This window comes from Pantherophis guttatus, chromosome 17 (genome assembly GCF_059756535.1).
Source record: "Pantherophis guttatus breed Tessera chromosome 17, ASM5975653v1, whole genome shotgun sequence".
In the NCBI taxonomy this organism is placed as follows: Eukaryota; Metazoa; Chordata; class Lepidosauria; order Squamata; family Colubridae; genus Pantherophis; species Pantherophis guttatus.
Window position 1 is genome coordinate 2,262,241 of NC_142079.1, and position 25,550 is coordinate 2,287,790.

The window sequence follows — 25,550 nt, forward strand, 5'->3', positions numbered from 1 at the left end:
AATCCTCGGGACGTTTTGAGGATGCAAATATTTGGCATTTCTTGGAGGGGGTGAAAAGTCCTCCCTGCACCCTCAGATCCTAGGCAGCTGCTCCCAAGCACCTTAGTTTCCTAAATACCATTAGAAAAGTTTAGCAACTCTGCCAAGGTACATGACCAAGGGTGATTTAACAGTAACAGAAGTTGGAAGGTAGCTTAGAGGTCATCTAGTCCAGGGCTCTCCAACCTTGGCAACTTTAAGCCTGGCGGACTTCAACTCCCAGAATCCCCCAGCCCAGAATTCCCCAGCTAAGCAACACTCGCTGGGGAATTCTGGGAGTTGAAGTCCGCCAGGCTTAAAGTTGCCAAGGTTGGAGACCCCTGCTCTAGTCCAACCCCCTGCTCAAGCAGGAGAGCTGTACTAGGGATTCGAATCCTCAGAGCTTTCTGATCGACAAGCTCAGTGTCTTAGCCACTGAGCCACCTAGTCTTCCAGGGGGTTGTGGATGCTCCATTTCTGGAGTCCCAAAGGTGCTTTTTTGTCATCTCTGGAGGTTTCCAAGAAGAGGCTGGACGGTCCACGAGGGTCCCGGGTGGGTCTCCTGCTTGGGGGGGGGGAAGGTGGGGGTGTCGGAGTAGAAATTCCATTTATTTTGATCCACGCGACGATTCATCACGGGGGCGGAACCTTCCGTGCGGGATTTGTTTCCCAGTCGGGGGACCGGAAGTGATGGACGCTCGCCACGAGGGGGACCTCTTAAAAGGTCGGACAGGATTTCCGGGCCCAAAAATTTAAAATATATATATATATATATATATATAAACCAAGAGTCGGGAGGGCGCAAGATGGAGCAGGTGACGGAGGGGACGTGGGAATCGCTGCCCGTGGAGCTCAGCCCGGGAGTCCTGCAGGCCTTGCGGGAGCTGCGCTTCTCTCACATGACGCCGGTGCAGGTAGGGGGGTTGGGGGGGGCTCCCTTTCCGCTTCCCCGCAGGCTGGACTCCAAGTCCCATCGTTCCCAGCCCCTCAAGCTCTCCCCCCCCCACAGCATGCTGATGGGATTGGATGCCAGCCCGCCTGGAGGAAGAGGAGGAGGAGGAGGAAGAAGACGACCCTACAAAAGGCTGCCTCCTTGGATTAAGGGAAAGCCACCCAAGCTCTTCCATATGGGGATTATCTAATACTACTACTACTAATAATAATCCCCGTATGGAAGAACTTGGGTGGGTTTAGTTAATATTAATACTAATATTAACTAAATAACACCTCCCTAAGGCAGCTCCTGGGAAGGGACTTGATAGATAGATCAACTCAAGAAGCTCAAACTGCCCAAAGAGCTGTTGATCCAGTTCGACAGAGGAATGATTTGAGTCTCCTATTCTATTCTACTCTACTCTACTCTACTTTTCATTCCAATATTTATTCTATGCTATGCTATTTCTATTGGCAAATATCCCAAATTGAGTCCAAACATCTGGCTGATTGTGCAATGAACCATAATAATATATGAAATGTGTATGTTACCTGACTCTCGGTGGCTTTGGTGTTAGCTCACAACACACAGAAAAAAATGCAGCCAGTAAAACAATAAAATCAGTAAAACATAAAAAGCATAAATCCTAAAAAAACAAAATACGAATAAACATCTTTTTGGATGCTTTGGGCCTCCAGTGGGATGTTTTAAATATCATTTGGTGGAGGCTTGTATTGTTTTAACATTTTCCAAAATGTTTTAAATAGAATAGAATAGAATTCTTTCTTGGCCAAGTGTGATTGGACATACAAGGAATTTGTCTTTGGTGCATAGGCTCTCAGTGTACATAAGGAGAATAAAATACATTTATCAAGAATAAAAAGATACAACACTTAATGATAGTCATAGGGTACAAGTAAGCAATCAGGAAACAATATCAATATAAATCGTAAGGATACCAGCCACAAGGTTACAGTCATACAGTCATAAGTGGGAGGAGATGGGTGATAGGAACGATGAGAAGACTAATAGTAATGCAGACTTAGTAACTAGTTTAATTGCTTTAAAAGTTTAGACTTTGTAAGCCAGCCAGAATCACTTGTTGAGTTGGGCAGCCATGGAAAATTGAATGAATGAATGAATGAATGAAATCTTGATGTTTGAATCAACTGCCAAACTAGAAATCTCCCTTTCCACATTGTTCCTCTGATGCATTTCTTTCAAAGCATTTGTAGTCCCTCATAATCTCTCCTCTCACTTCTTCAACAGAGCGCAACAATCCCTTTATTTATGACTAATAAAGATGTGGCAGCTGAAGCAGTGAGTGATTTTTTTAAAAAAAATCATTTTAGCCATGATTTTTCTTCTTTGAGCCCTTCAGGAACCTCTTGGATATCTCTATTTTTTGTCCCCTCAGGTAACCGGCAGTGGAAAAACGCTAGCATTTGTCATTCCCCTCATAGAAATACTTCTCAGGCGTGAAGAAAAGCTTAAAAAAATGCAGGTAATATGTGGGTTTATTTCTTTTTTTTTTTTAAGACCTAGAGGGATAATCTGGGAATCCAACTTTTCTAACTCTCTCATTCAGCCCTGAAATCCTTGTTCCTACGTAAGGAATATTGAGTATAATTATTTTCTGGTCTGCATCTTTTGTGTGTGTGTGTGTGAGAGAGAGAGAGAGAGAGGTCTTGCTAATATAATTTAAGTGCAGTTGAAGCTGCATTGATGATAATTCTGTTTTTGTGGCTTGCCATTTTAGATTGGCGCCCTTATCATCACTCCCACACGAGAGCTTGCTATCCAAATAGATGAGGTGATCTCCCATTTCATTAAATATTATCCACAGTTCAGGTAAGTCCCATCTGGTGGTTAGGAAAGCAGGATGACCTCGTTCGTTTTTTGATTTAAGATGTTGCTTCTTTTTTTATTTTTCCCCAGTCAGTGCCTTTTGATTGGTGGAAAAAATCCAATGGAAGATGTAGAAAGATTCAAAGAACGAGGGTGAGTTAAATGTAGAGGCCATGGCTTTAAAACTATTAACCACCCGGAGTCACTGGGAGTCAGGCAGTATATAAATTTAATTTATTATTGGTCGCACAGCCAGCCAGCTGTTTAGACTAGATTTGGCACTTTTATCCACCTATGGAGTCCTTCCCAAGGATCTAGAATAGGCAGATGTTTGTCAACTCGCAAAGCAACTGGCCTGCTCTCGGGTTGCCATAAGCAAGGAGGGATGGGAAACCAACCAAACGGCATGGCAGCCAAAGACAAATGCACATTCCAGACTTATCTCTTTCAAGGCTGTCTCCCAGGGTTACCCACAGCGACCGAAGGGGAGAGTGGTCTCTACAACCTGCGAAATTGCTCTGTTTGAGAATGTGATTGATGACACACCATGGGGAGGGAGGGGGGAAACAGGTTCATGATTGGGGCGTAAATTACATAGGGTCAGAACTGGCTTCACTTGGGAACTTGTGGACATGAAGCTCCTAATAAAGAGGCTCATGATTTAATTAACCAACCTACAAATCTTCTTTTTTCTGTCCTGAACAGCGGAAACATCCTGGTGGCCACTCCAGGTCGTTTGGAGGACATGTTCAGGAGGAAATCAGAGGGCCTGGATTTGGCCAAGGCTGTAAAATCTCTGGATATTTTGGTCTTGGATGAAGCAGATCGGCTACTGGACATGGGCTTCGAAGCAAGGTAAATTCTTGTCTTTGTTGACATTCATTATTATAAACTGGATCAATGGATTTAATTTTCCTTTCTCGAAGTTGCTTGTCCCAGCTTCCAGGAATTATATTTTGCAACCGTTGCTGAATTGTCTAGGGCTTGCTTTTTTTCGGACTGCGTTCCTGTCAACCCTGAAGCTGACCTGTCCGTGGCGGTTTTCTTTTCTGTAGCTTTTTATAGGGATTTCTTTTCACATGGCTTCAGGCTTGACACAGTCTGGAGCTGAGGGGTGTCTGTGTGTAGAGATAGCTGGGTTTTTGTAGCCAAAACAAAATAGTTCTCTTATGAGCCAAGGGCATTCCAAATGCTGGATGGCCAGAGGAGGAGGAGGAGAAGTAACCAGGCAACCCACCAACACCCAGATTGGATAATGTGATTTATTGTCTGGGAGAACAGGAAACTTTCACTTTTTAATGAGGGGGAAAGCGCGGGAACTCTCAGAGTTGGCTTTCCACCAGTCTGTGCCAAGACGAATCAACCTGCCTCGGAGTTCTGTTTGCAATGGGTGTATTATTTGGAATCCTGACAGTTCCCTGGGAGGTGCGGAAAGGTTATATATCATTGGAGCTTTATGTCTCGATAACGGGTTCAGAAGTATTTTTTATTTTTTTAACGCAACAGCTTCCGCAGCCTGAGAAAACATAAAAACCTTTGGCCTAGTAGGGAATCTGGTTTAGCCTTTTGCTAACAAGAATGCTTCTGACACCGTTCGTTGTATTTGCCTGCAGTTTGAATACAATCCTGGATTTTCTGCCTAAGCAGAGACGGACAGGGCTCTTCTCCGCAACTCAGACCCAGGAGGTGGAAAACTTAGTGAGAGCAGGACTCCGGAACCCGGTCCGTATCGCGGTGAAGGAGAAAGGAATGGCAGCGAGTAACACCCAGAAGACGCCCACTCGGCTCCAGAACTATTACATGGTGAGGTCCATAAATCAGATCCTCGAATCATTCAATTTACAAAGTAGATCTTAGCTCTGAAAAGCATGCATTCTACTGGGAGGAGTGAATTAAATGCCCTTTTGTTTGTTTTGAGAGATGAGAGATGAAGGCGGAAAAAAAAAAGACATCCTTTTTTTGAGAGTAATTCCACAAAGGGCTCTTTTTCTCTGAATATCATTTGCTAAATTGCTCCCGTCTTGGTATATTTTCAGATCTGCAAGGCCGACGAGAAATTTAACCAGCTGGTTCACTTCCTTCGTCAACACAAAGCAGAAAAGCATCTTGTCTTTTTCAGGTAGGATAAAACGGATAGGAGGACGAAGAACTTTTGCTGTTCCCAAGATCGTGGCTTATAGGCTACGTAGAATTAAAAATGTTTTTTTTTTTAAACCTAGTTCTTTGTTTTCAATTTTAGTACCTGTGCTTGCGTGGAATATTATGGGAAGGCTTTGGAGTCTTTGATTAAGAATGTGAAAATCATGTGCATCCACGGAAAGATGAAACACAAAAGGAACAGGATCTTTACAGAGTTCCGGAAACTTCCAAGGTAGAGAAATATTTTTGCAAGGGCTAAAACCGACTAGCCGCAAGAAGAGAGAGAATGTATAGTAGTGCATTGGGAGGGGTGTCTGTGCATGTGTACACTCGGAAATACCATCTTAATTGAGGTGGGAGGTATCTGCGAGAGTTAGGTCCAAAGAATTCAAAATTTCCTAACTTAGGAAATCTATGGCATGCTGGGTGAATTCACACTTCCCTAAATTGAGATTTCCCTAAGCGTGGTTTGTTGGAGAACTCACAATTGGCCACAATCCATTGTATGTAAATCCCAGGAACTGGCTTTGTAGATCCTATTTTGCTAACCCAGCAAACCACATTAAGTTTATATTAAACTAATTTAATATACCCACTTGGGTGTAGTGGTTTCGGTGCTGGCATAGAAACCAGGAGACGGTGAGTTCTAGTCCCACCTTAGGCACGGAAGCTGGCTGGGTAGCTATAGTCCAATCACCAAGAGATGGTGAGTTCTAGTCCCACCTTAGACATGGAAGCTGGCTGGGTAACTAGGCCAATCACCAGGAGACGGTGAGTTGTAGTCCTACCTTAGGCACAGAAGTTGGCTGGGTAACTATAGGCCAATCACCAGGAGACTGTGAGTTCTAGTTCTGCCTTGGGCATAAAAACTGGCTGGCTGACTTTGGGCCAATCACCAGGAGACGATGAGTTCTAGTCCCGCCTTAGGCACGGAAGCTGGCTGGCAACTTTGAGCCAGTTCTTTTCACTCAACCCAACCCAACCCAACTCAACGGGAGAACGATGAGGAAGGTGTATTAGATATGTTCACCGCCTTGAGCGAGTTATAATTTAATAATGGGATAAATGAAATCTAATGATAATTACTGCATCTGGTTTAATGTGAATTCCTGCTGTGCTTCAAATATTAAGCGACGTTATTGCTGGAGCTCTGGTCTCCTTCCCCTTTTCAACATTTTGTCGTCCTCCATTTCCCAGCGGCATCCTGGTGTGTACCGACGTGATGGCCCGTGGCATAGACATCCCGGAGGTGAACTGGGTTCTGCAGTACGACCCCCCAAGCAGTGCAAGGTAGCCCATTTCTCCCTCTCTTCAAAAGCAACCTGGGGCATCACTCTCAAATCTTACTGCTCAGCGCAAGGGCGTCCAACTTCAAGACACATTAAGACTTTTGGACTTCCACTCCCAGAATTCCCCAGCCTGCTGAGCTGCCTGGGGAATTCTGGGAGCAGAAGTCCAGAAGTCTTAACGTGGTTTCAGGGAGGATTCCCTGCTTGTCTAAACGGAGCGTGAACCGTTTAAAAGCTTCTCTTTCGCACGTTTTCCTCTCCGTTTTTCTGCAGCGCCTTCGTGCATCGCTGCGGCCGCACCGCCCGCATCGGCCACCTGGGCAGTGCGCTCGTCTTCTTACTTCCTATGGAAGAAGCTTACATCAGTTTCCTGGCCATTAACCAAAAGGTGAGGGGAGCTGTCTCTTGTATTTTGATCCAAAACTAGGAATGGGCCCGTTTTTCACAAAGGGCAAAAACTTTGTGAAACTTTTGTGAAAAACGGGCCCGTTTCACAAAAAACAGGCCTTCAGAGGGTCTGGGAGGCCTGCAGAGTGCTCCTCGGGGCTGGGGAGGGCAAAAGCGTGAGGCATGTGGGGTTTGGGAGGCCAAAAACGGGCCCATTTTTCACAAAAACGGCATTTTTGCCCTCCCCAGGCCCCAGGAGCACTCTGCAGGCCTCCCAAACCCTCCGCGCGCCCCATTTTCATGGAAAACAGGGCCTGTTTTGGGCGAAAACGGAACGTGCGGTGGGGTTTCGGGAGGCCAAAAATGGCAGTATTCGGTGTATAAGACGCCCCAACATTTCCACCCTCTTTTAGGGGGGGGAAAAAGTGCGTCTTATACTCGTACGGTATATGAAGAACGTGTCACTTGAGAGTTTGAATTGGCTAAAAGCGCAATCTTCACAATTAGTGCCCCATGGAGGAATTGAACCCGCAGAGGAACGTCACGGATGTCCTACCGAAGCTGAAGTCGCTGAGCCTGGCCGACAGAGCTCTCTACGAGAAAGGGATGAAGGCGTTTGTCTCCTGCGTCCAAGCCTACGCCAAACACGAATGCAACCTGATCTTCCGAATAAAAGGCGAGTTGGTTCGTTTTAAAACACCGACCGTTTTTGTTCTATTATTTTTGAGGGTTGTTTTCTCCCTATTAGCATTTCCAGCATTTCTTTCGAAGACATTCCAGCTCTTAAATAACTTTGCAATCTCTTGGAACTTTAGGTTAGTTTTGGCCACTCCTGTTTTTTTATCCTGGTTTCTTGATATATATTTTTTAAAAAAACCATGTCTTGCTATTTTGCTATTTGTCTTGCTATTTTCAATGTCTGATGATCTCTAAATAACGGTCTCTCTCTTTCTCCCTTGTTCCCTTTCTCCCTCCCTCCCTCTCTACTCCTCCGTTTCTCTCCCTCCCTCTCCCTCTTCTCTCTCCCTTCCACCCCCTCTCCCTCTCCTTCTTTCTCCCTTTCTTCTTCCCTCTCTCCCTTGTTCCCTTCCATCCTCTCTATCACTCCCTTTCTCTCCCTCCCTTTCCCTTCCACCCTCTCTCCCTTTTTCCCTTTCCCCTCTCCCTCTCTCCCTTCCTTCTACCCTCCCTCCCTCTCCCTCTTTCTTCTTCGTCCCTCTCCCTTGTTCTCTTTTTCCCTCCCTCCCTCTATCCCTTTCTCCCTCTCCCTCTTTCTCTCCCACCCTCCCTCTCTCCCTTGTTTCCTTTCTTTCTCTCCCTCTTCTCTTTCTTCTACCCTCCCTCCCTCCCCTTCTCCCTTTCTTCCTCCCTCTCTCCCTTGTTCCCTTTCTTCCTCCCACCCTATCCCTCCCTTTCTCCCTCCTTCTCTCCCTCTCCCTTCCTTCCACCCTCCCTCTCCCTTGTTCCCTTTCTCCCTCCCCTTCTCTTTCTCACATTCTTCCTCCCTCTCTCCCTGTATGTGTGTATGTGTTGAGAGAGAGAGATTCCATGCCCAATACTAGGCAAAACCCCTTGAACATTTTCTGGGAGCTTATAGCCAAGAATTCTTTCCTGTTCTCGTTACATTTCAACCACGTGGTTTTCTACCAAGTCGAAGTGAGACACACACACAAACCAAAATAGTTAGAAACCAAAAAATTGCTCCTGTCCAATGACTGGGAGAAGCCCACTTCGCCTGGCCACCCATCCACCGTGGTCTCTTCTCTGTCGCCCTCAAACTGTTTGCAGCTTTCCGCCACCACAAGCTTAGGGATATTACGGCATCTGAAGTGGGGCCCCGAGTCTCCGCTTTGGGTTTGGGTTCCACGGGTGCCGAGAGCCACCGGTCTGTGTCCCTTTTTTTAAAAACAGATCTGGACTTTGCCAGCCTCGCCCGAGGTTTTGCCCTGGTGAAGATGCCGAAGATGCCGGAGCTGAAATGGAAGGATCTCTCGGGCTTCACCCCCGTCGATATCGACACGGATTCGATCGCGTTCAAAGACAAGAACAGGGAAAGGCAGAGGCAGAAGCTGTTGGAGCAATGGAAGGCAGAGGGTCCCGTCCGCAGAGCGGGGAGGAAGACGCCCCGAAATCAACCTTGGTCCAAGCAGAAAGCAAAGAAGGAGAAGAAAAGGAAATTGACAGCGAAACGGAAAAGGGAGGAGGTGAGTTTGGGCAGGAAGTGGTCTTTTCTGTACCTCTTGGTTTCTTGCAAGTGAGCTAAAATGCCTTAGGGGACTGGGAGAGGGGAGCTAGAGCAGGTACCCCTGTTTTTATTGACTCTATTGACTTTTATTTATTTTTTTTTATTGAAAAAGTTTTAAAACAAACACAATTTCCCCAAAACAAATTGTGTTTGTTTTAAAACTTTTTCAATGTCATGTGGTCGGCATGACTCAACGCCAAAGACGCACGGAACGCTGTTCCCTTCCCACCGAAGGTGGTCCCTATTTTTCTACTTGCATTTTATACCTGCTTTCGAACTGCTAGGTTGGCAGAAACTGGGACAAGGAACGGGAGCTCACCCCATTATGCGGCGCTAGGGATTCGAACCACTGAATTGCCGACCTTTTGATCAACAAGTTTAGCGTCTTAGCCTCTGAGCCACCACATTCCTATAAGAAGTGGATAGGGAGGTCTAAAGAACTATTAGAAGCATCAACTCACTACAAAAGCTTGCTGGTTTTGAGTCCTGTTTTCTGTTTTTAAAATCTCTCTCTCTCTCTCTCTCTCTCTCTCTCTCTCTCTCTCTCTCTCTCTCTCTCTCTCTCTCTCTCTCTCTCTCTCTCTAGGGTTCTGACCCTGACAACGAGGATATGGAGGAGCTTCTGAACGATACCCGGCTTTTGAAAAAGCTCAAAAGGGGTAAAATCAGCGAGAAGGAGTTTGAGAAGACGCTGCTGGGCAGTAAGAAAGGAGGAAGCGGCTCGGATTCAGAAGGATAGAAGATGAAGTGAAAACGTGAACGTTTTCTCAACTAATAACGGACTCTTTGGCGGTAGTGCTGAAATTCCTTAACGTCGACTCTGGGTTTCTCCGTGGAAAATTGGGTTTCTCCAAACTGCTTTTCGTCTTATTCCCACCGGAGGCTCTGCAAGCCAACTCTCCAGAAAAAATCAGTCCGTCTAATTCAGTATTGTCTGCTTTCAGTGGAAGCAAATGACTTGGAGACGTTATTTAGCCCCCGCCGTTAAAAAACCTGCAGGTCTAAAAAGCAGTGAAATCCAAGCAAAAACGTTACCCAAATACAGCCTGGTGACATATTTTTTACCTGCACGTAAACTCAATAAATCCCATTAGTGAGTTGCTGCTGCTTCTAATAGTTCTTTAGACCTCCCTATCCACTTGTTATAGGGACATGGTGGCTCAGTGGCTAAGACGCTGAGCTTGTCGATCAGAAAGGTCGGCAGGTCAGCAGTTCGAATCCCTGGTGCCGCGTAACGGGGTGAGCTCCCGTGACTTGTCCTAGCTTCTGCCAACCTAGCAGTTCGAAAGCACGTAAAAAACGCAAGTAGAAAAATAGGGACCACCTTTGGTGGGAAGGGAACAGCGTTCCATGCGCCTTCGGCGTTGAGTCATGCCGGCCACACGACCACGGAGACGTCTTTGGACAGCGCTGGCTCTTCGGCTTTGAAACGGAGATGAGCACCGCCCCCTAGAGTCAGGAATGAGCAGCACAGATGTGCGAGGGGAACCTTTACCTTTACCTTAAATTCAATGGATCCAACCCAGTTTTGACTTTGTCGCCCTCTCACTTTTCGGAAAATACATTTTAAACTAAATTCTCCTGCAGCCTATTTCAGGCCAAAATAAATGACGAAACCTTTTGGTTTTTTGTTTCCGATTTATTCCAATAATTTACTTTTCGGATGGACGGCGAGCTCTTTTTTTTTTTGTACAAATGTAATTTAAAAAAAAAAAAGTCAGTAAAATAAATTGGCAAGTGATCAGGAAGTTCCGTTGCTTATTTTAACCTTTAACTGCTTGCAATCCCCACGTTCGGGGAAGCCCTTTTACAAATAGAGTTTAATCAGTTCGTCGCTCACAGCCGAAGGGGTCAAGACCCCGAGATCCGTAAAGAGCAGCGTGATAAGAGACGGGGATGTATAATCGATCCAAGGGTGTTCAACCGCGAGAGGCTTTTGTGTCTTCAGCGTATCTGCTTTGTACTGAGAAGAACGAAACAAATGATTTGGGTTACCAAATGTCATCAAGTCATCCATAATAATAATAATAATAACTTTATTGTCATTGTACGTGTATACACAGTATACCCACACAACGAAATTCACTTAACACCCAAAGCCCAGGTCCAACACATATAACAATCCCCAAATCCACCCACTACACATTCCCCACCCCTAAACCACCCAAACATCCACACAACGGACCAAGTCATGCTGTCCAACAGCTCACCGATGGTGGCCCTTTAGTTCATTGTTGAGGGCAATTAATAGCTCCGGGATAAAAACTATTCAGAAAACGTGTGGTCCGAGTTTTATTTATTTATCTATCTATCTATCTATCTATCTATCTATCTATCTATCTATCTATCTATCTATCTATCAAATTTCTATACCGCCCTACTCCCGAAGGACTCAGGGCGGTGAACAGCCAAGATAAAATACAGATAATACAAATATTAAAATCCCTTAAAATTATTGAAATATTTTGGCCAAAACACAGATTAAAACACCCAATTTCTAAAATCACGAATTAAAAAATTTAAAAGGGAGAGTTAGGCCAGGCCAGCCTGCTGAAATAAAAATGTTTTGAGAGCACGACGAAACGTGCGCAGGTCCGGGATTCTCCGTATCTCTGGGGGGGAGCTCGTTCCAGATGGTAGGTGCCCCCACAGAGAAGGCTCTCCCCCCCTGGGGGCCGCCAGTCGACACTGTTTTAATCGTTCTGTATCTTCTGCCGGAAGGCAACAGTCCAAAGAGATTGTAAGCAGGATGGGAAGAGGCAACCTTCTGACAAGCGAGCCAAATTCACTTAACAATTATGTGACTAAACAACGCCGGTGATTGACTTAACCCAGGGGTCGGCAACCTTAAACACTCAAAGAGCCACAAAGGTCCTAACCGGAAGACCCCGTTCAATTCTGGAGCCGACCGGAAGTCCGGTTCCCCCACCACAGAGTCTCCTCCTAGCACGGCGTCCTATTTCTTCTACCTGTCCTAACCGAAAACCCTATCAATTGTGGAGCCGACCAGCAACAGGGAGCCGCAGCAGAGGGATGAAAGAGCCACATGCGGCTCCAGAGCTGCAGGTTGCTGACTCCTGACTTAACCATTGGCAAGGAAGGCCGTAAAACGGGGCAAAGCTCACTTAACTGTCTCGCTTAACAACAGTTTTGCGGCTCAATCGTAGGTCAAGGACCTGCATTCAAGATGGATTATAGGTAATCCTCTACTTGCAACCATTCGCTTAGTGAGTGAAGTTACAACAGCGGAGAAAAACGTGACGATTCTGAGACAATGAAGGCCAACCTTTCCAGCCAGCTACAGGTTTGGTTTTACCCAAGAAGTAGACTTTTCTCTTACCTTAAATTTATCCGGCACATCCTGCTGGTTCAGAGGGAAGAGCCTTACAAACTTAAAACTCTCGGCAACCACGTAAAAGGGTTTGTTTTGCGCTTTGGCGCAGACGGCCATTTGGTTGGTCCCAATCTGAAGAAGACGTTAGGCAGAGGGAGAAGATGCACAGTGGTTAGGACGTGCCCGAAGCAGCCATTTGACTCACTGGAATTTTCTAAACAGAAGTGGGAGATGGGAGTTCTAGTCGCGTCTTAGGCACGAAAGCCGGCTGGGTGACTTTAGGCCAATCACCAGGAGACAGTGAATTCTAGTTCTGCCTTACGCATGAAATCCAGATGGGTGACTTTGGGCCAATCACCAGGAGATGGTGAATTCTAGTTCTGCCTTAGGCATGAAAGCTGACTGGGTGACTTTGGGCCAATCACCAGCAGACAGTGAATTCTAGTCCTGCCTTAGGCATGAAAGCTGACTGGGTGACTTTGGGCCAATCACCAGGAGATAGTGAATTCTAGTTCTGCCTTAGGCATGAAAGTTGGCTGGGTGCTGTTGGGCCGATCAGCAGGAGACAGTGAATTCTAGTTCTGCCTTATGCATGAAAGCTGGCTGGGTGCTGTTGGGTCAATCATCAGGAGACAGTGAATTCTAGTTCTGCCTTAGGCATGAAAGTTGGCTGGGTGCTGTTGGGCCGATCAGCAGGAGACAGTGAATTCTAGTTCTGCCTTATGCATGAAAGCTGGCTGGGTGCTGTTGGGCCGATCAGCAGGAGACAGTGAATTCTAGTTCTGCCTTATGCATGAAAGCTGGCTGGGTGCTGTTGGGTCAATCATCAGGAGACAGTGAATTCTAGTTCTGCCTTAGGCATGAAAGCCAGCTGGGTGACTTTGGGCCACTCTCTCTCTCAGTCCAACCCACTTGACAGGGTTATTGTGGGAAAAAGCAGAGAAGAAAGATCTGTCGGTGATGTTCGCCGCCTTGAGTTCTTCGTGAAAGTAATAAAAGGCGGGAAACAAATTGAATAAGTAAGAGACCCCCCCCCCTCAGCCTAGCACGGAAGGGCGAGTTGGAAGGGCCTTCTAGGAGAAGCAGAACTACTTTCGTGCTCACAGGTTGAAAGCCTGTGCTAAGTCAGAGTGCTTTCCTCAAACAAAAGGGAGAATTGGGACACACACGAATCATTTGGGAGGTCACTGCCTGATTGACAGACAAACCCTCTTCACCTTGTTGATGATCCCGCCGTTTTCGACCACGCCTTCAGCCCCCACGATCACCAAATCGACCCTTTCCATGATGTATCTTTGAAGAGAGACAGAAAAACATGGTTCTTTGTCCAGATCTTTTTGGCAAAGGATGCTTTGTGATCGTCACAGTTTATGACCATCATAGCCGGGCTCAATTACAGTCATAAGTCAAGGTGTAATGTACACTGTACAACCTCCTCCAGTATTAACAATAATGCTTTTGGCGTTACTTGATGCTTTTTGGCAGACACGATTGTCATGCCTCTGCCTCCCAGCAATTTACCTCCTTGCAACAAGCAGCAGAGGCCAGCACAACAATTGGCAATGGCAATCCCTGCAGCCTGAAACAGCTGAGGGTCGGGAAGCCGATCCAACCGACAATCAGCTGCTTGTGCTAATTAGGCTGTGCTGAAGCTGAAATGGGCTGTTTTTTCTTGCTGCAAGGAGGTAAATTACTGGGAGCCGGAGGCCCTCGTCCGAGCTTTCCCCAGCCCCCAGGACTGGCTCATCTTCCTCCCCAACCCCTCACTGTCCGATTCTGCTGTCAGCTCTGCTGGCCGCCGACGGACCACAACATGTGTGAGCCAGGTCACTTTTCCCGTGAATAAGCTACGTTGCTCTTACGTTTAAACTCTCCAAACAGTATTCACCCAAATGGCTTTTATCTCATGTTGCTCCGGGAAATTTCTCATTTCAAAAGCGCTTTGCCAATATAAACCCTGGTAAGAGCCTGGTGGCGCAGCAGACTAATAGCCTGTTATTAACATTCAGCTGTCTGCAATTACTGTAAGTTCGAATCTCATCAGGCTCAAGGTTGACTCAGCCTTCCATCCTTTCAAAGGTAGGTGAAATGAGGACCCAGTTTGTGGGGGCAATAAGCTGACTTTGTATAAATATACAAAAGGATGAAGGCTATTGCTTAGCGCATTGTAAGCCGCCCTGAGTCTCCAGAGAAGGGCGGCACATAAATCAAATTAAAAAAAAAAAAACCATCAGACTTACCCAACTGCAGCATCTAGAATTATGGTGACAGGAATTCCGAGATTCTTGAGTGCTTCTGCCATCTTCTGCCTGTGTTAATGTTAGGACACGCATATTAAAACGAATAAAAAAAATGGAACCTTGATCCTATAAGTTACTTTTTATTAAACGAATTTTATTAACACAAATTTTAAATGGGAAGTCCTTTTGTTACTCCTATTTTTAAAACACCTTTTTATTCTTTTTCACAAAAGGAAAGCCCCCGACCTGGGAGACTCTTCAAAAATCACAGGCTAGGGATTTCAAATTCAAAACAAGCCCCTTCAGACAACCTCACCGAGAGAAAGAAGGGGCAAATATTTTTTACTTGCCCTGCTCGATCTGGCTGCGATTCCGTGACGTAGACGCTAAAACGTTTCTTGGCCTGTGCAGCTTCTTCTAACACTCGAAGCACCACTTTTGAGTAAGCATGAGTCAATATTTTCTGGAAAGACAACCCAAATTTTATTTTTAGAATAGAATTAGGAGAGGAGAGAAGAGCAGAGGAGAGGAGAGGAGAGGAGAGGAGAGGAGAGAAGAAGAGAAAGAAGAAAGGAGGAGGAATAGAATAGAATAGAATAGAATAGAATAGAATAGAATAGAATAGAATAGAATAGAATAGAATAGAATAGAATTCTTTATTGGCCAAGTGTGATTGGACACACAAGGAATTTGTCTTTGGTGTGTATGCTCTCAGTGTACATAAGGAGAATAAAATACATTTATCAAGAATAAAAAGATACACTTAGTGAGAGTCAAGGTTACTAATAAGATATCAAATCGTACCAGGAAACAAATAAAAACAATATAATTGAAAAATACAAGCAATATGGTTATAGTAATAAGTGGGAGGAGGTAGATATTAGTAAGGAAGAGAAGAATAATAGTAGTGCAGACTTAGTGAATGGTTTGACAGTGTTGAGGGAATTATTTGTTTAGCAGAGGTGATAGCATTCAGGGAAAAACTCTCCTTGTGTCTAGTTGTTCTGGTGTGCAGAGCTCTATAGCGTCGTTTTGAGGGTAGGAGTTGAAACAGTTGATGTCCAGGATGCGAGGGGTCTGTAGATATTTTCACAGCCCTCTTTTTGACTCGTGCAGTATACAGGCCCTCAATGGAAGGCAGGTTGGTAGCCATTGTTTCTTCTGCATAAGTTTGTAGCTTATGTTATCAATCTCCAGCCCCTTTCTGTTGGGGGCAAGGAACAGGAAGAGCTTCTCTTCTCATTCAATGAATTAAGTGGGAGAAATATAGGAAAATAATTAAAATATTACATCCCACAGCACCGGCTTGCTAAATAAGAGGTATTTATTTATTCCAGACTATTTTTATAGCCTCCTTCAAAAAAATAATCCCATCACGATTTTGGTAAACAAGTAACATGACAGATAAAAAAATAAAATTAGGTGATCCAAGATAACCTTCCGTGTTATATTATTGAAGAACAGGACGGGGGGAAAAAAAACAGCAAGGAAAAAAAATACTAAATGTAACGGTCTTACTCACGCCGCCATCTTTCACAAAGTTGTGACAAAGTTTGGCGATTTTCTTCCTCGAAAGAGAAATTCGCTGAAGAAAAACCTCTCCTCTTTCAATCATGATTTCTTTGCATTTGGAATAGTCCTGAGGGGGAAAAAACGGAAAGAAGCGAGATTGAAAGATGATACAGAAGACTGAAGAAGCGAGTCAAAATATGCCTTGGGTAGCACAATTAGCATCTTTACCCAGATGAGTGAATGTATGGGTTCACATAACTCTTACCCCTCATCTCAAATGCATGGAAACTTACTATGCATTGTAATACTTAAAAATAAAAGCTTTCTGTACAAGAAGTCCTTCAATATTTAATATATTTATTTTTACTGGAATTTGTCAAACAAAAACAAGAACGAGAATAAGAGAATAAAAATACAACAGGGACAATAGGCATGCCCTCTCTACTGACCACTTAAGGATGAAGTAAGGTCCACGGAAGTCAATTTGTGACTGAAATTCTGAACATTTGTAGCTGAGACAACTGAATCAGATAGGGCATTCCAGACTTTGACAACTCAGTTACAGAAATCGTATTTGCCAAGATCGATCCCTGACATTTTGAACTGTTTCAATTATTCAGGACAAATATATTTTATCAAAATCACATTACAGCTAAATTCAGCACTTTTTAATGTTAAAAAATTCGGAGGCCGGGTGGCAAATATTTACATGAAAGAACTGAGGGGAAACTCACCGGGTTTTCCAAAGATGTGAGACTGATGAATCTTAAGAACAGCTCTCCCCCAGAAGAAATGGCCACGGAGGAGTCGACACGAGAGAGTGTTTCTATAGCCTGTTTTAGATTGGCTCTCAGTCCTTGGATGGTCTCGCCTGTGGGAATAAAAAGGTTAAAAAAGCTGCTGTGAATAAAGAAGTTTTTATTCTATATTCAAGATTTTACAAACTTCATCTTGGGAATATAGACTAAAAACTGAAGCTGGGAAGCCATAGGATAAAAGTTAACTTGAGGAGAACACACACTCACTGCCTGTAGATTCATGTATTAATTTCCAGATCAGTGATTTTGACCCCAGAAAGGAACAACAGAGCTTTACAAAGAATATTTCATATTCTTATTTTACAGTTCAGAAAGGCTTAAGACAAGAGCCAAAGCATTTAACACAAATCCAACTAGGGAACCGAGATACCAAGATGTGTATCTTACAATGTGACTTATTTTATATTAATTATGACTAGTTATTGTCAACATAACAGGCTGCTCTGCTGCAAATCACTCTGGGATTTCTAAATAGAATCTAAGCATAATTCCACCAGCCTGTGATTTTATATCTTTCTTCCAGACACTCATTCCATGCAAAGCCAAGACGTTACGTACCTTTGTCCCTCTTCAGGAATTCCAGTAAGACCCGGATGGCAGCCACCGCAGAGGCAACATCTGGATCCTGCCTCATCTGGGTGTTAAAGGCATCGATTAGCTCTGCAGAGGTGGAACAGACTAAATTAATTAGAACTCCAGAAGCTTCCGAAAATGCTTCTTTCGCATTTTATAGACTGAAATATTTTGCGGTTGGGAGACTCTTAGAATTAGAATATTTTGCATTTATTCCACACCCTTTCACTCACTTGCTTCATAGGCTATAATGTTTGGACCACTTTCAGAAAAGTAAAGTTTTTAGAGATAGATAGGATAAACAGACAGACAGATAGATGGGTGGGTGGATAGGTGGATGGATGGATAGATGAGGTGGATGGGTAGATGAGGTGGAGGGATGGATGGATAGATGAGGTGGGTGGATGGGCGGATGGACGGACAGACAGATGATGGACGGAAGATAGATAGATAGATAGATAGATAGATAGATAGATAGATAGATGGATGAATGGATAAATAGATGGATAGATAGGTAGATAGATAGGTAGATAGATAGGTAGATAGATAGACAGATAGATATGGGTGGATGGATGGATGGATAGATGAGGTGGATGGATGGATGGATGGATGGACAGATAGATGATGGACAGAAGATAGATGGATATAGGTAGATGGATGAATGGATAAATAGATGGATAGATAAGTAGATAGACAGACAGACAGACAGACAGACAGACAGACAGATATGGGTGGGTGGGTGGGTGGGTGGATAGATGAAATGGATGGATGGATGAGGTGGATGGACGGACAGATAGATGGACGGAAGATAGATGGATAGATAGGTAGATGGATGAATGGATAAATAGATGGATAGATCATAGATGGATGGATGGATGGATAGATAGATAGATAGAAAGATAGAGGGATGGATGGATGGATAGATAGAGGGATAGATAGATAGATAGATAAATAGATAGATAGATAGAGGGATAGATAGATAGATATGGATGGATAGATAGATAGGGGAGTCAGGCGGCTCTATAAAGAGGAATAACTTAAAAAAATAATAATTAGCAATTGACATGCATTTTGCAATGCTGAAGAAACGTGGCGGCGGGAGGTTTCTGATCCCAAAGGAAACTCTTCCCACAAGGTCCGCCAGTCTAGCAGAGGCCTCACACAGGGCAGGAAACCTGACATCTCCACCTGTCGAGGCTCGACCTGTTTAACTTCCAGCTGCGGTTTCTCTTTTCCCTCTGCAAATCCTGCCTCTTTCCCTTGGCTCCCGTCTCCCCCAGGGCCAGGCAGGCTAAAAAAAATAAAATAAAATCATCCCATTCGAAACCAAACTTCAAAATAATGCCCGTTTCGGGGCTCCCCGCTTCGCCCCCCCTCCCCTCCCCTCCGCTCACCCGCTTCGTTCATGGTGGAAAAAAAGGGAAAAAAACACTTCGGGCGATTCCGACGCCTCCCCGGAACTTTCGGCGCAGCGCCCGCGCGACCTCGCCGGAAGCCTTTCCCGTTTGCACTCGCCGCCCGAAGCAAGAACAACACGCGCGGGGGTGGGGTGGGGGGACGTCAAAAGGGAGCACCAGAGTGCTCGTGACGTCACTTTCAGGCGACCGGAGCCGTCCCGCTGCGCCGCTATGAGCGGGGGTGAGTTTGGGGTTCGAATTCTGGGTTTTTTTAAATTCGGGGTTTCCTCCTTCCGTCTTTCCCTACTCCAGGCCCCCTTAGTTCCTTGGTTGGGGGGGGGGGAGACTGGGTTTTATTCTGAAGCGTGGCTGCCTCTGAGCATGTGCAGAGTGGTTTCACACACCCTTCCCCATTCATAACCCCCCCCTCCCCAATCATCAACCTCAGGTCTCCTTTCAATGCAAATGCGATTTAGGGAATAAAGGAGTAAAGGAATTTCATTCCCACGTGGCTGGTGGAACTCCCTGCCACAAGATGGCAATCAATGGGCTTTCATGTTTTAGCCATGATGACAGGCAGGTGGGTGACTTTGGGCCAGATTCCCCCCCTACCTCTCTCAGTCCAGCCTACCTCACAGGGTTGTTGTTGGGAAAGCAGGGAGAGGAGATCTCAAAGGTGCTCATTCTATTAAACCCAGTTCATAGAAGCCGTCCTTCCATCTTGGTTTCCCATTAGAACAGCTGCAGAAGTCAAAGACTTGGTTCACTCCATGGGAAGACGTTGTAAGGCCGTCATTCATGCTGAAGGTGACCCAACGAAGGATTAACTGACTTGATAATTTTTGTATATCTCATTTTTTCTAGGGTGATCATTTTTGTACATCTCGTTTTTTCTTATGTGTTTCACTTTTCTTCTTTAGACTGTAACTGCTATTCTAATAGCGAATCCTTCATCAAAGTGATGGCATTGCATTCTTGATTAAATTATCTTTCCATGGATATATAATTTTATGGTACTACTCCAAAAAAAAAGTGATGTTATTAGCTAGTTTTAGAAAATACAATTTTTCCCCAAAAGATTTCCACAATTTTGGCCACTACTGTATGTGCTCCTGTTTTAACTAAAGCACTACCTGAATCTAACCTCCTACGGCCTTACAACATCTCCCCATGGAGTGAATCAAGTCTTTTAGTTCTGCAGCTGTTCTAATGTGAAACCAAGATTGAATGATGGCTTCTATTAACTTGGTTTTATTGCTGGGTCGCTTCTGACTAATAAGTTTCTTTAGGCAGTTCCATAGATTTTCCAATTGGGTGAAGGTCTGGGCTATTCCCAGGCCATTCCAGCGGTGGAATAGGATTATCTTGAAACTCCAAAAAAAAGTGGTGTTATTACCCATCAAACCTCAAAAATACACTTTTCCCAAAAGATTTCTACAATTTTGGCCACTACTGTATGCTGCTCAAGGCTGGTTGATGAGGGACAACAGCCAGTCTTCAGCAGGGTTGGGAATAGTGGCTTTTAACATCTGGATGTTCACAGCAGCTGCTTGAGACGTCTGACTCTATAAAATGAAGGAATGGATGGCAGATACAGTCTCACTTTCTGAATTCTGTGCTTTATCTTCTTTTCTAGACGATGAGGTGAATCTCCTAGTCATTGTCATTGATGCTAACCCTATCTGGTGGGGCAAGCAGGCGTTGTTGGGCTCAGAGGTAAGACATCTCTGGGATAAATTATCCAACTCCTTATAGGTTTCCTTTGTTTAAAAAAATAAATCGTTTCTAATGTTTTTCTTTTTGACAAATATGGCTTGAAATTATATGGATGTTTGGTTCTGATTTGGAAGTTTTTTTGGGATTTTAAATAATACTTCTCCTTCCTGCAGCTTACCTTATCAAAATGCCTCGATGCAGCCATGGTGCTGGGAAACTCACACTTATTTATGAATCGCAACAACAAACTTGCTGTGATAGCCAGTCATATACAAGAAAGGTATTGTGTTTTGATTGAAAGACAAGCTCCTGATGCCTAGTTAAGAATTGTACAAGGGATTTAAAAAAAACCTGAAATGTAGTGTAAAACTAAACAGGAACAAACTAAAGGATATTTTGTTATATTTTCCTTCAGGAAATAGAAAGTGATGGGTATTTTGTGGTTGTTTTGAGTGATTGAATTGCTAAATGGTTAACATAATTTTAACTTTCTCTCCTCTCAGCCGTTTCCTGTATCCTGGAAAACACTGGGCAGCCCTCGATCTCTTCGGAGAATCCGGGGAAGCAAATATTGCTGGTAGCAAAGATGGAAAATACGAAGTGTTAACCACCATAAATGAAACCATTGCAGAGGAGATAAAGGACCTGTTGACCAATAGTAAGAGAAGCCAACCGATTTGTTGCACAGCTTTGGTGTTTCTTATTTCTGGTTTTTTCCACCAAAAATTTTAGGGGTCTGAGTTCCCAAAATGTAGTAGTGTATTATTAAATCATAGTTGGTTTGACTTGCATGCTGATATGAAATTGTGGACCCCTTAAGTCTTGGTTTGAAAATGTTTAGCATAACAGGATTTTTCAAAACCTCCTTCAATAGGGATTTGTCTGCCTGCTAGCCTGCCTATATCTATATTTTGCTAAGATTGAAAAACAGTGGTATTGACAATGATCTGTGCAAGTTGGAATGAGTGAAGAATATGCTACTTAATTTTTTTTTTATTCCTTTGTGATCGTAGCTGAAGTAAAGGGGCAGCAGACGGAAACTTTGCTGGCTGGATCTCTTGCTAAAGCACTTTGCTGTATCCTTTTTTTTTTTTTTAAAAAAGTCAACATATCTCAAAAACGACTTTGCATTCTATATATACCCATGTTGAGCCTCAGGACATTAAGTACCATCTGGCTGAGTCCATCTTCTTTTTCAACCTCCTTTTAAATTGTATTGACTTTGAAGAACTGCTGATTTTATTCCTGCCATTTTATTCCAGGACAGTTTTTATTCTTTTTTCACATTGCTCTTAGTTCCTGTATGAGGGCAAGCAGTCCGTTAATGAAGTATATCTGTTCAAATCATCCTGTTATAACTATATTTTTTCTGTTCCAAAATACAATTCCAATGATTCCTGAATGTCCTGTGCTTCAGATATTCACAGGGTAACAAAAGAAAGTAAAAGTACGTAGTCTGATATTATCTATCGGTCCAATTATTGTAAAACATTGACCTAAGCTCCGCTAATCATTTCTTCTCTGCTTTTTCCACCTCTTCTTCAACATGTAGTCAGCCAGGAAATAAAATCCAGGATTTTGGTAAGAGTTTTGCAAATTCCCTTCCATATCTTGAAGCCAAATAGCTCCTGCTAAGTATGAGATCTAAATCAAGAAATTCCCATTTTTCTTTTTTCAGGTCATAAAAGCAGCTGAAGATAGCGCATTACAATATATGAATTTCATGAACGTGATCTTTGCAGCCCAGAAACGGGTAACGACCAGAATTTACATTACAAGATCTGTAACTCCATAAGCACCTGACTTGCATTAATACTGTATTGCTTTGGAGAATCCTAATTCTCTCTACTTTTTTCCTCAAGAGTATTTTAATCGATGCCTGTGTATTGGACTCCGATTCGGGACTTTTGCAGCAGGTACAATGTTCATTTTTATTCTTCCTCATCTATTAGTTCTTGTGGACGAACAGAAGTTTTTCCTTTATGGTCCTTCCTATAAGAGTTTTACTTCCACCTAAGTGTTCCCGGAGTTTATTCCTTCACCCTGGAATACTGCAAGCTAAGCAGAAGCTCCACCAATGAGCAGATACAGTTTTGGTTTTTGGTTGGAAGGATTGTCCCAAAGACCCACACGTCTTCTGAATAGTTTTTATCCCAGAGCTATAATTGCACTCAACAATGAACTAAAGGGCCACCCTCAGTGTTCTCACTGTCAGGAAATTTCTCCTCAGTTCTAGGTTGTTTCTCTCCTTGATTAGTTTCCACCCATTGCTTCTTCTCCTACCTTCAGGTGCTTTGGAGAATAGTTTGAGTCCCTCTTTGAAAACATTTTGCTTCTCATCCAAGAAGCTTCTTCAGTTCTGTTAAGCGAAACATCTTCAAAGAAAAAAAGCACCTTTATTTATTTGTTTATTATTTATTTGTCGCATTTCTATGCCGCCCAACTCCCTAGGGACTCTGGGCGGCTTACAGCAAAAAAACAATGTGAACAATATCCCGTAAAACATTTTTAAAAGAACATTAAAAACCCATACGCTCCTTTGGGAGAACCATGATCTGGGTGACTGAGAAGCTCCATAGATGGTTGGAAGGGGGTGTTTGCTGCTTATAAAGGATAATATCCTACTTTCTAGGCATGTGATATAACTGGCGGAATCTACTTGAAAATTCCATACAAGCCCTCGCTTCTTCAGTATTTGCTGGTGAGTTCTGTTTTTCTAGCCACTTCGCTTTAGTGTAGAAGTCCGGGTAAATTCTACCAAACCTTTAACGTCAGATTTAAGTTGACAGCTTTTAATAAAATTTGTCAGTCAGAAAAGGGGCCATCGCTCTGGATTTTTGACTTAACATATAGACTATAACTCTTCTCCTACACAATTTTGTCTTCATCGCACCCCTTTTAAAAATTACAGTGGGTTTATCTGCCTGATCAAGATCAGAGATCCCAGCTGATCCTCCCTCCGCCCGTTCACGTGGATTACCGTGCTGCCTGCTTCTGCCACAGGAATCTTATTGAAATTGGCTACGTCTGTTCAGTGTGTTTGTCAAGTAAGGATTAAGGCTTTCCTGGGTTTTTGAATTGATTTGTGTGATCTTAAAAACAGTTGGTTCTGAAAGTGTTATGTTTATTTCTGTTTTGGTTTTTTACAGTATTTTGCAGCTTCAGTCCAATTTGCACCACTTGTGAGTAAGTATCCTTGAGAAATCCTTTTGTAAGTGACTAAACACTGCCAGTTCTGAAATCAATATTTCAAAATGAAAGCAAACTTCTCCTGAACAGATACAAAATTATATAAACTCTGTTTCCAGAAACACTGAAATCTTTGTCCCAATTTGCTGTTTTTCCTGTTGCTTTTTGTCTCTTGATTTTACCAACTCTTGTCTAGATCTTTCTTTCTTCCCTTTCTTTCTCTCTCTCTCTCTCTTTCTTTCTACTCTTTCCCTTTCCCTTCCTTTCCTTTTCCCTTTCCCTTCCTTTCCTTTTCCCTTTCCCTTCCTTTCCTTTTTTCCTTTCCCTTTCCTTTCTTTTCCTTTCCTTCCCTTTCCCCTTCGTTTCCTTTCCTTTTCCCCTTCCCTTCCCTTCCTTTCCCTTTCCTTTTCCCTTCCCTTTCCTCTCCTCTCCTCTCCTTTCCTCTTCCTCCCCTCCCCTCCCTTCTCCTTCCCTTTCCTTTCCTCCTCTCATAGAAATTCCTTCCCCTTCCTTTTTCCTGCCCCCCCTAGTCTGGCCCTACCCCCTGCCAAATCGTTACTTCAAATTTCTTTGCAGCTTTGAAACTCGCTATGCCTGTCTGGAAGTGGTTTTATTGTAGAAATATACAAATACGTGCAAGTTGGTTCAATTGTTATAGTGTAACCCTAGCAATTCCCAAATGCTGAGTTTTTATTGCTTGTTGAGGCGGACACAATGCATCAAGCACTTGCGGTGAGTCACTTTTTTTTCCTGACTGTTTACTTCTATTCCAGAACCGCTTTCAAGATTTCGCTCCCAGCTGTCATGAAGTCAAAGAAAAAGAAACTGAAAGTCATGATGTAGCTGCGTTATCGATTTCTCTTGCCCTCTGCGTGGAATCCTGTCTCCCAGATTGTAACTATAAAGCTACAAAAGTGGAGCGCCAGAAGAATCAAAATGTGTTTTTGAAATGATCAGCAAAGGGCTAAACTTTTCCAGCCAGTGCATACCTTGTCCAGAACTCTATACTAAAATGTTTACAAAATCAGATTTCTGCCACTGGTTTAAACCAACACCTGAAATCAGAGAAGAAGAAAATTATCAAAAGTTGGTATGTAAAACTCATTTCATGTATTATAGGTAGAGAAATCAAGCTGGTTTCAGTCTTGACACCTTAATTCCAGACAAAACCCCTTTTATTTAAGTTAAAATTGTGGTGGATTGACATTTCAGTGCTCCTGGGCTGGTCCCTGCAGAAGCCGTCTTGGGGAAGGGAAACTTTCTGATTTTTTTTTTTTAAAAAATTCAGATCACAGCTATTGTAAGCTACGTTTTTCATTAAGGTTAATAGCAGGCCTAAACAATTTCTTGATTCCCACTTTTGATAGCAGTATCTGCATCTGAGCATATCTCAGAATTTTGTTTTGTTTTGGCTGGATTTATGTTAACCCAAACCCACGAAGCTTATTCCAATGGAATTCTCAATATTCCTTCATAATTTTGGTTGTAAAAATTGCCTGCAGGTTTCTCTTTTACGGACAGCGAAGATCTCGCACCTTCTGTCTAGACAAATTTGCTCAAGGCAGGTTGGTTGATTTTGAGAAGAGGCAAAAATTAATATTTCATCTTGATTTATGCACAAGTAATTTAGCATGTGTTTCCCTCTGTCTCCAGTTAGCATTAATGTCCAACACAGCCAAAGCACCGTTCATGCCATCCTTTAAATATTGTGACTCCTTTTTTTATGAATGCAAATGAAAGATTTGCTCTCTTATTTAAGCGGGCATTCCTTATTTCTTAGAATCAATTGAATTTGTTTAATTGAGATGCCTCTTCCTTCTTACTGTTGACTCGTTGGATGTTATTTTTGTTTTAACAGTCTTTTTTTCACTGCTCCTCAATAAAAGTACCTAAGAAGAAAGGAATACTTTC

At 43.4% G+C, this 25,550-nt stretch overlaps 3 protein-coding genes across 6 annotated transcripts; 2 read left to right on the top strand and 1 right to left on the bottom strand.

Moving 5' to 3' along the window:
* Positions 1-723: 723 nt before the first annotated feature.
* DDX55 (DEAD-box helicase 55) lies at positions 724-10,608 on the top strand. The gene is made up of 14 exons (XM_034428698.3): positions 724-932; positions 2,222-2,272; positions 2,370-2,456; positions 2,712-2,803; positions 2,891-2,953; positions 3,506-3,655; positions 4,414-4,603; positions 4,837-4,919; positions 5,040-5,171; positions 6,137-6,229; positions 6,502-6,616; positions 7,123-7,291; positions 8,527-8,819; positions 9,447-10,608. The coding sequence occupies exons 1-14, from the start codon at positions 825-827 to the stop codon at positions 9,597-9,599; spliced, it is 1,779 nt and encodes a 592-aa protein (XP_034284589.2). The 5' UTR covers positions 724-824; the 3' UTR covers positions 9,600-10,608.
* Positions 10,479-18,871, bottom strand: EIF2B1 (eukaryotic translation initiation factor 2B subunit alpha). 4 transcript variants are annotated; one of them, XM_087880398.1, is made up of 10 exons: positions 18,732-18,871; positions 18,406-18,628; positions 17,323-17,424; positions 16,681-16,817; positions 15,957-16,073; positions 14,781-14,897; positions 14,435-14,499; positions 13,412-13,487; positions 12,201-12,326; positions 10,479-10,823 (listed from the first exon to the last, which is right to left on the bottom strand). In XM_087880398.1, the coding sequence occupies exons 3-10, from the start codon at positions 17,396-17,398 to the stop codon at positions 10,668-10,670; spliced, it is 870 nt and encodes a 289-aa protein (XP_087736524.1). In that variant the 5' UTR covers positions 17,399-17,424; positions 18,406-18,628; positions 18,732-18,871; the 3' UTR covers positions 10,479-10,667. The 4 variants fall into 4 exon arrangements, with proteins under 4 accessions (XP_087736524.1, XP_087736525.1, XP_087736526.1 ...); XM_087880399.1 differs by having other exon boundaries at positions 18,541-18,628; positions 18,732-18,860; XM_087880400.1 differs by having other exon boundaries at positions 18,526-18,628; positions 18,732-18,802.
* On the top strand, positions 18,837-25,539 carry GTF2H3 (general transcription factor IIH subunit 3). The gene is made up of 13 exons (XM_034428697.3): positions 18,837-18,975; positions 20,371-20,450; positions 20,624-20,730; positions 20,954-21,108; positions 21,464-21,526; positions 21,868-21,897; positions 22,003-22,031; positions 22,129-22,203; positions 22,313-22,366; positions 23,083-23,151; positions 23,362-23,497; positions 23,600-23,636; positions 24,413-25,539. The coding sequence occupies exons 1-13, from the start codon at positions 18,966-18,968 to the stop codon at positions 24,480-24,482; spliced, it is 915 nt and encodes a 304-aa protein (XP_034284588.1). The 5' UTR covers positions 18,837-18,965; the 3' UTR covers positions 24,483-25,539.
* The last annotated feature ends 11 nt before the right edge of the window (positions 25,540-25,550 follow it).

Bases quoted from the DNA above. Each gene is read 5' to 3' on its own strand.
- DDX55 (XM_034428698.3), top strand. From the start codon at position 825: ATGGAGCAGGTGACGGAGGGGACGTGGGAATCGCTGCCCGTGGAGCTC. The intron at 933-2,221 runs GTAGGGGGGTTG...CTTCTTCAACAG, and splicing joins CTCACATGACGCCGGTGCAG to AGCGCAACAATCCCTTTATT. The intron at 2,457-2,711 runs GTAATATGTGGG...TTGCCATTTTAG, and splicing joins AAAAGCTTAAAAAAATGCAG to ATTGGCGCCCTTATCATCAC.
- EIF2B1 (XM_087880397.1), bottom strand. The intron at 16,074-16,680 runs GTGAGTTTCCCC...TTTCCCCCTCAG, and splicing joins TCACATCTTTGGAAAACCCG to GACTATTCCAAATGCAAAGA. The intron at 10,824-12,200 runs GTAAGAGAAAAG...CGTTCTTCTCAG, and splicing joins ATGTGCCGGATAAATTTAAG to TACAAAGCAGATACGCTGAA.
- GTF2H3 (XM_034428697.3), top strand. The intron at 22,204-22,312 runs GTAACGACCAGA...TTTTTCCTCAAG, and splicing joins TCTTTGCAGCCCAGAAACGG to AGTATTTTAATCGATGCCTG. The intron at 23,152-23,361 runs GTGAGTTCTGTT...TAAAAATTACAG, and splicing joins CGCTTCTTCAGTATTTGCTG to TGGGTTTATCTGCCTGATCA.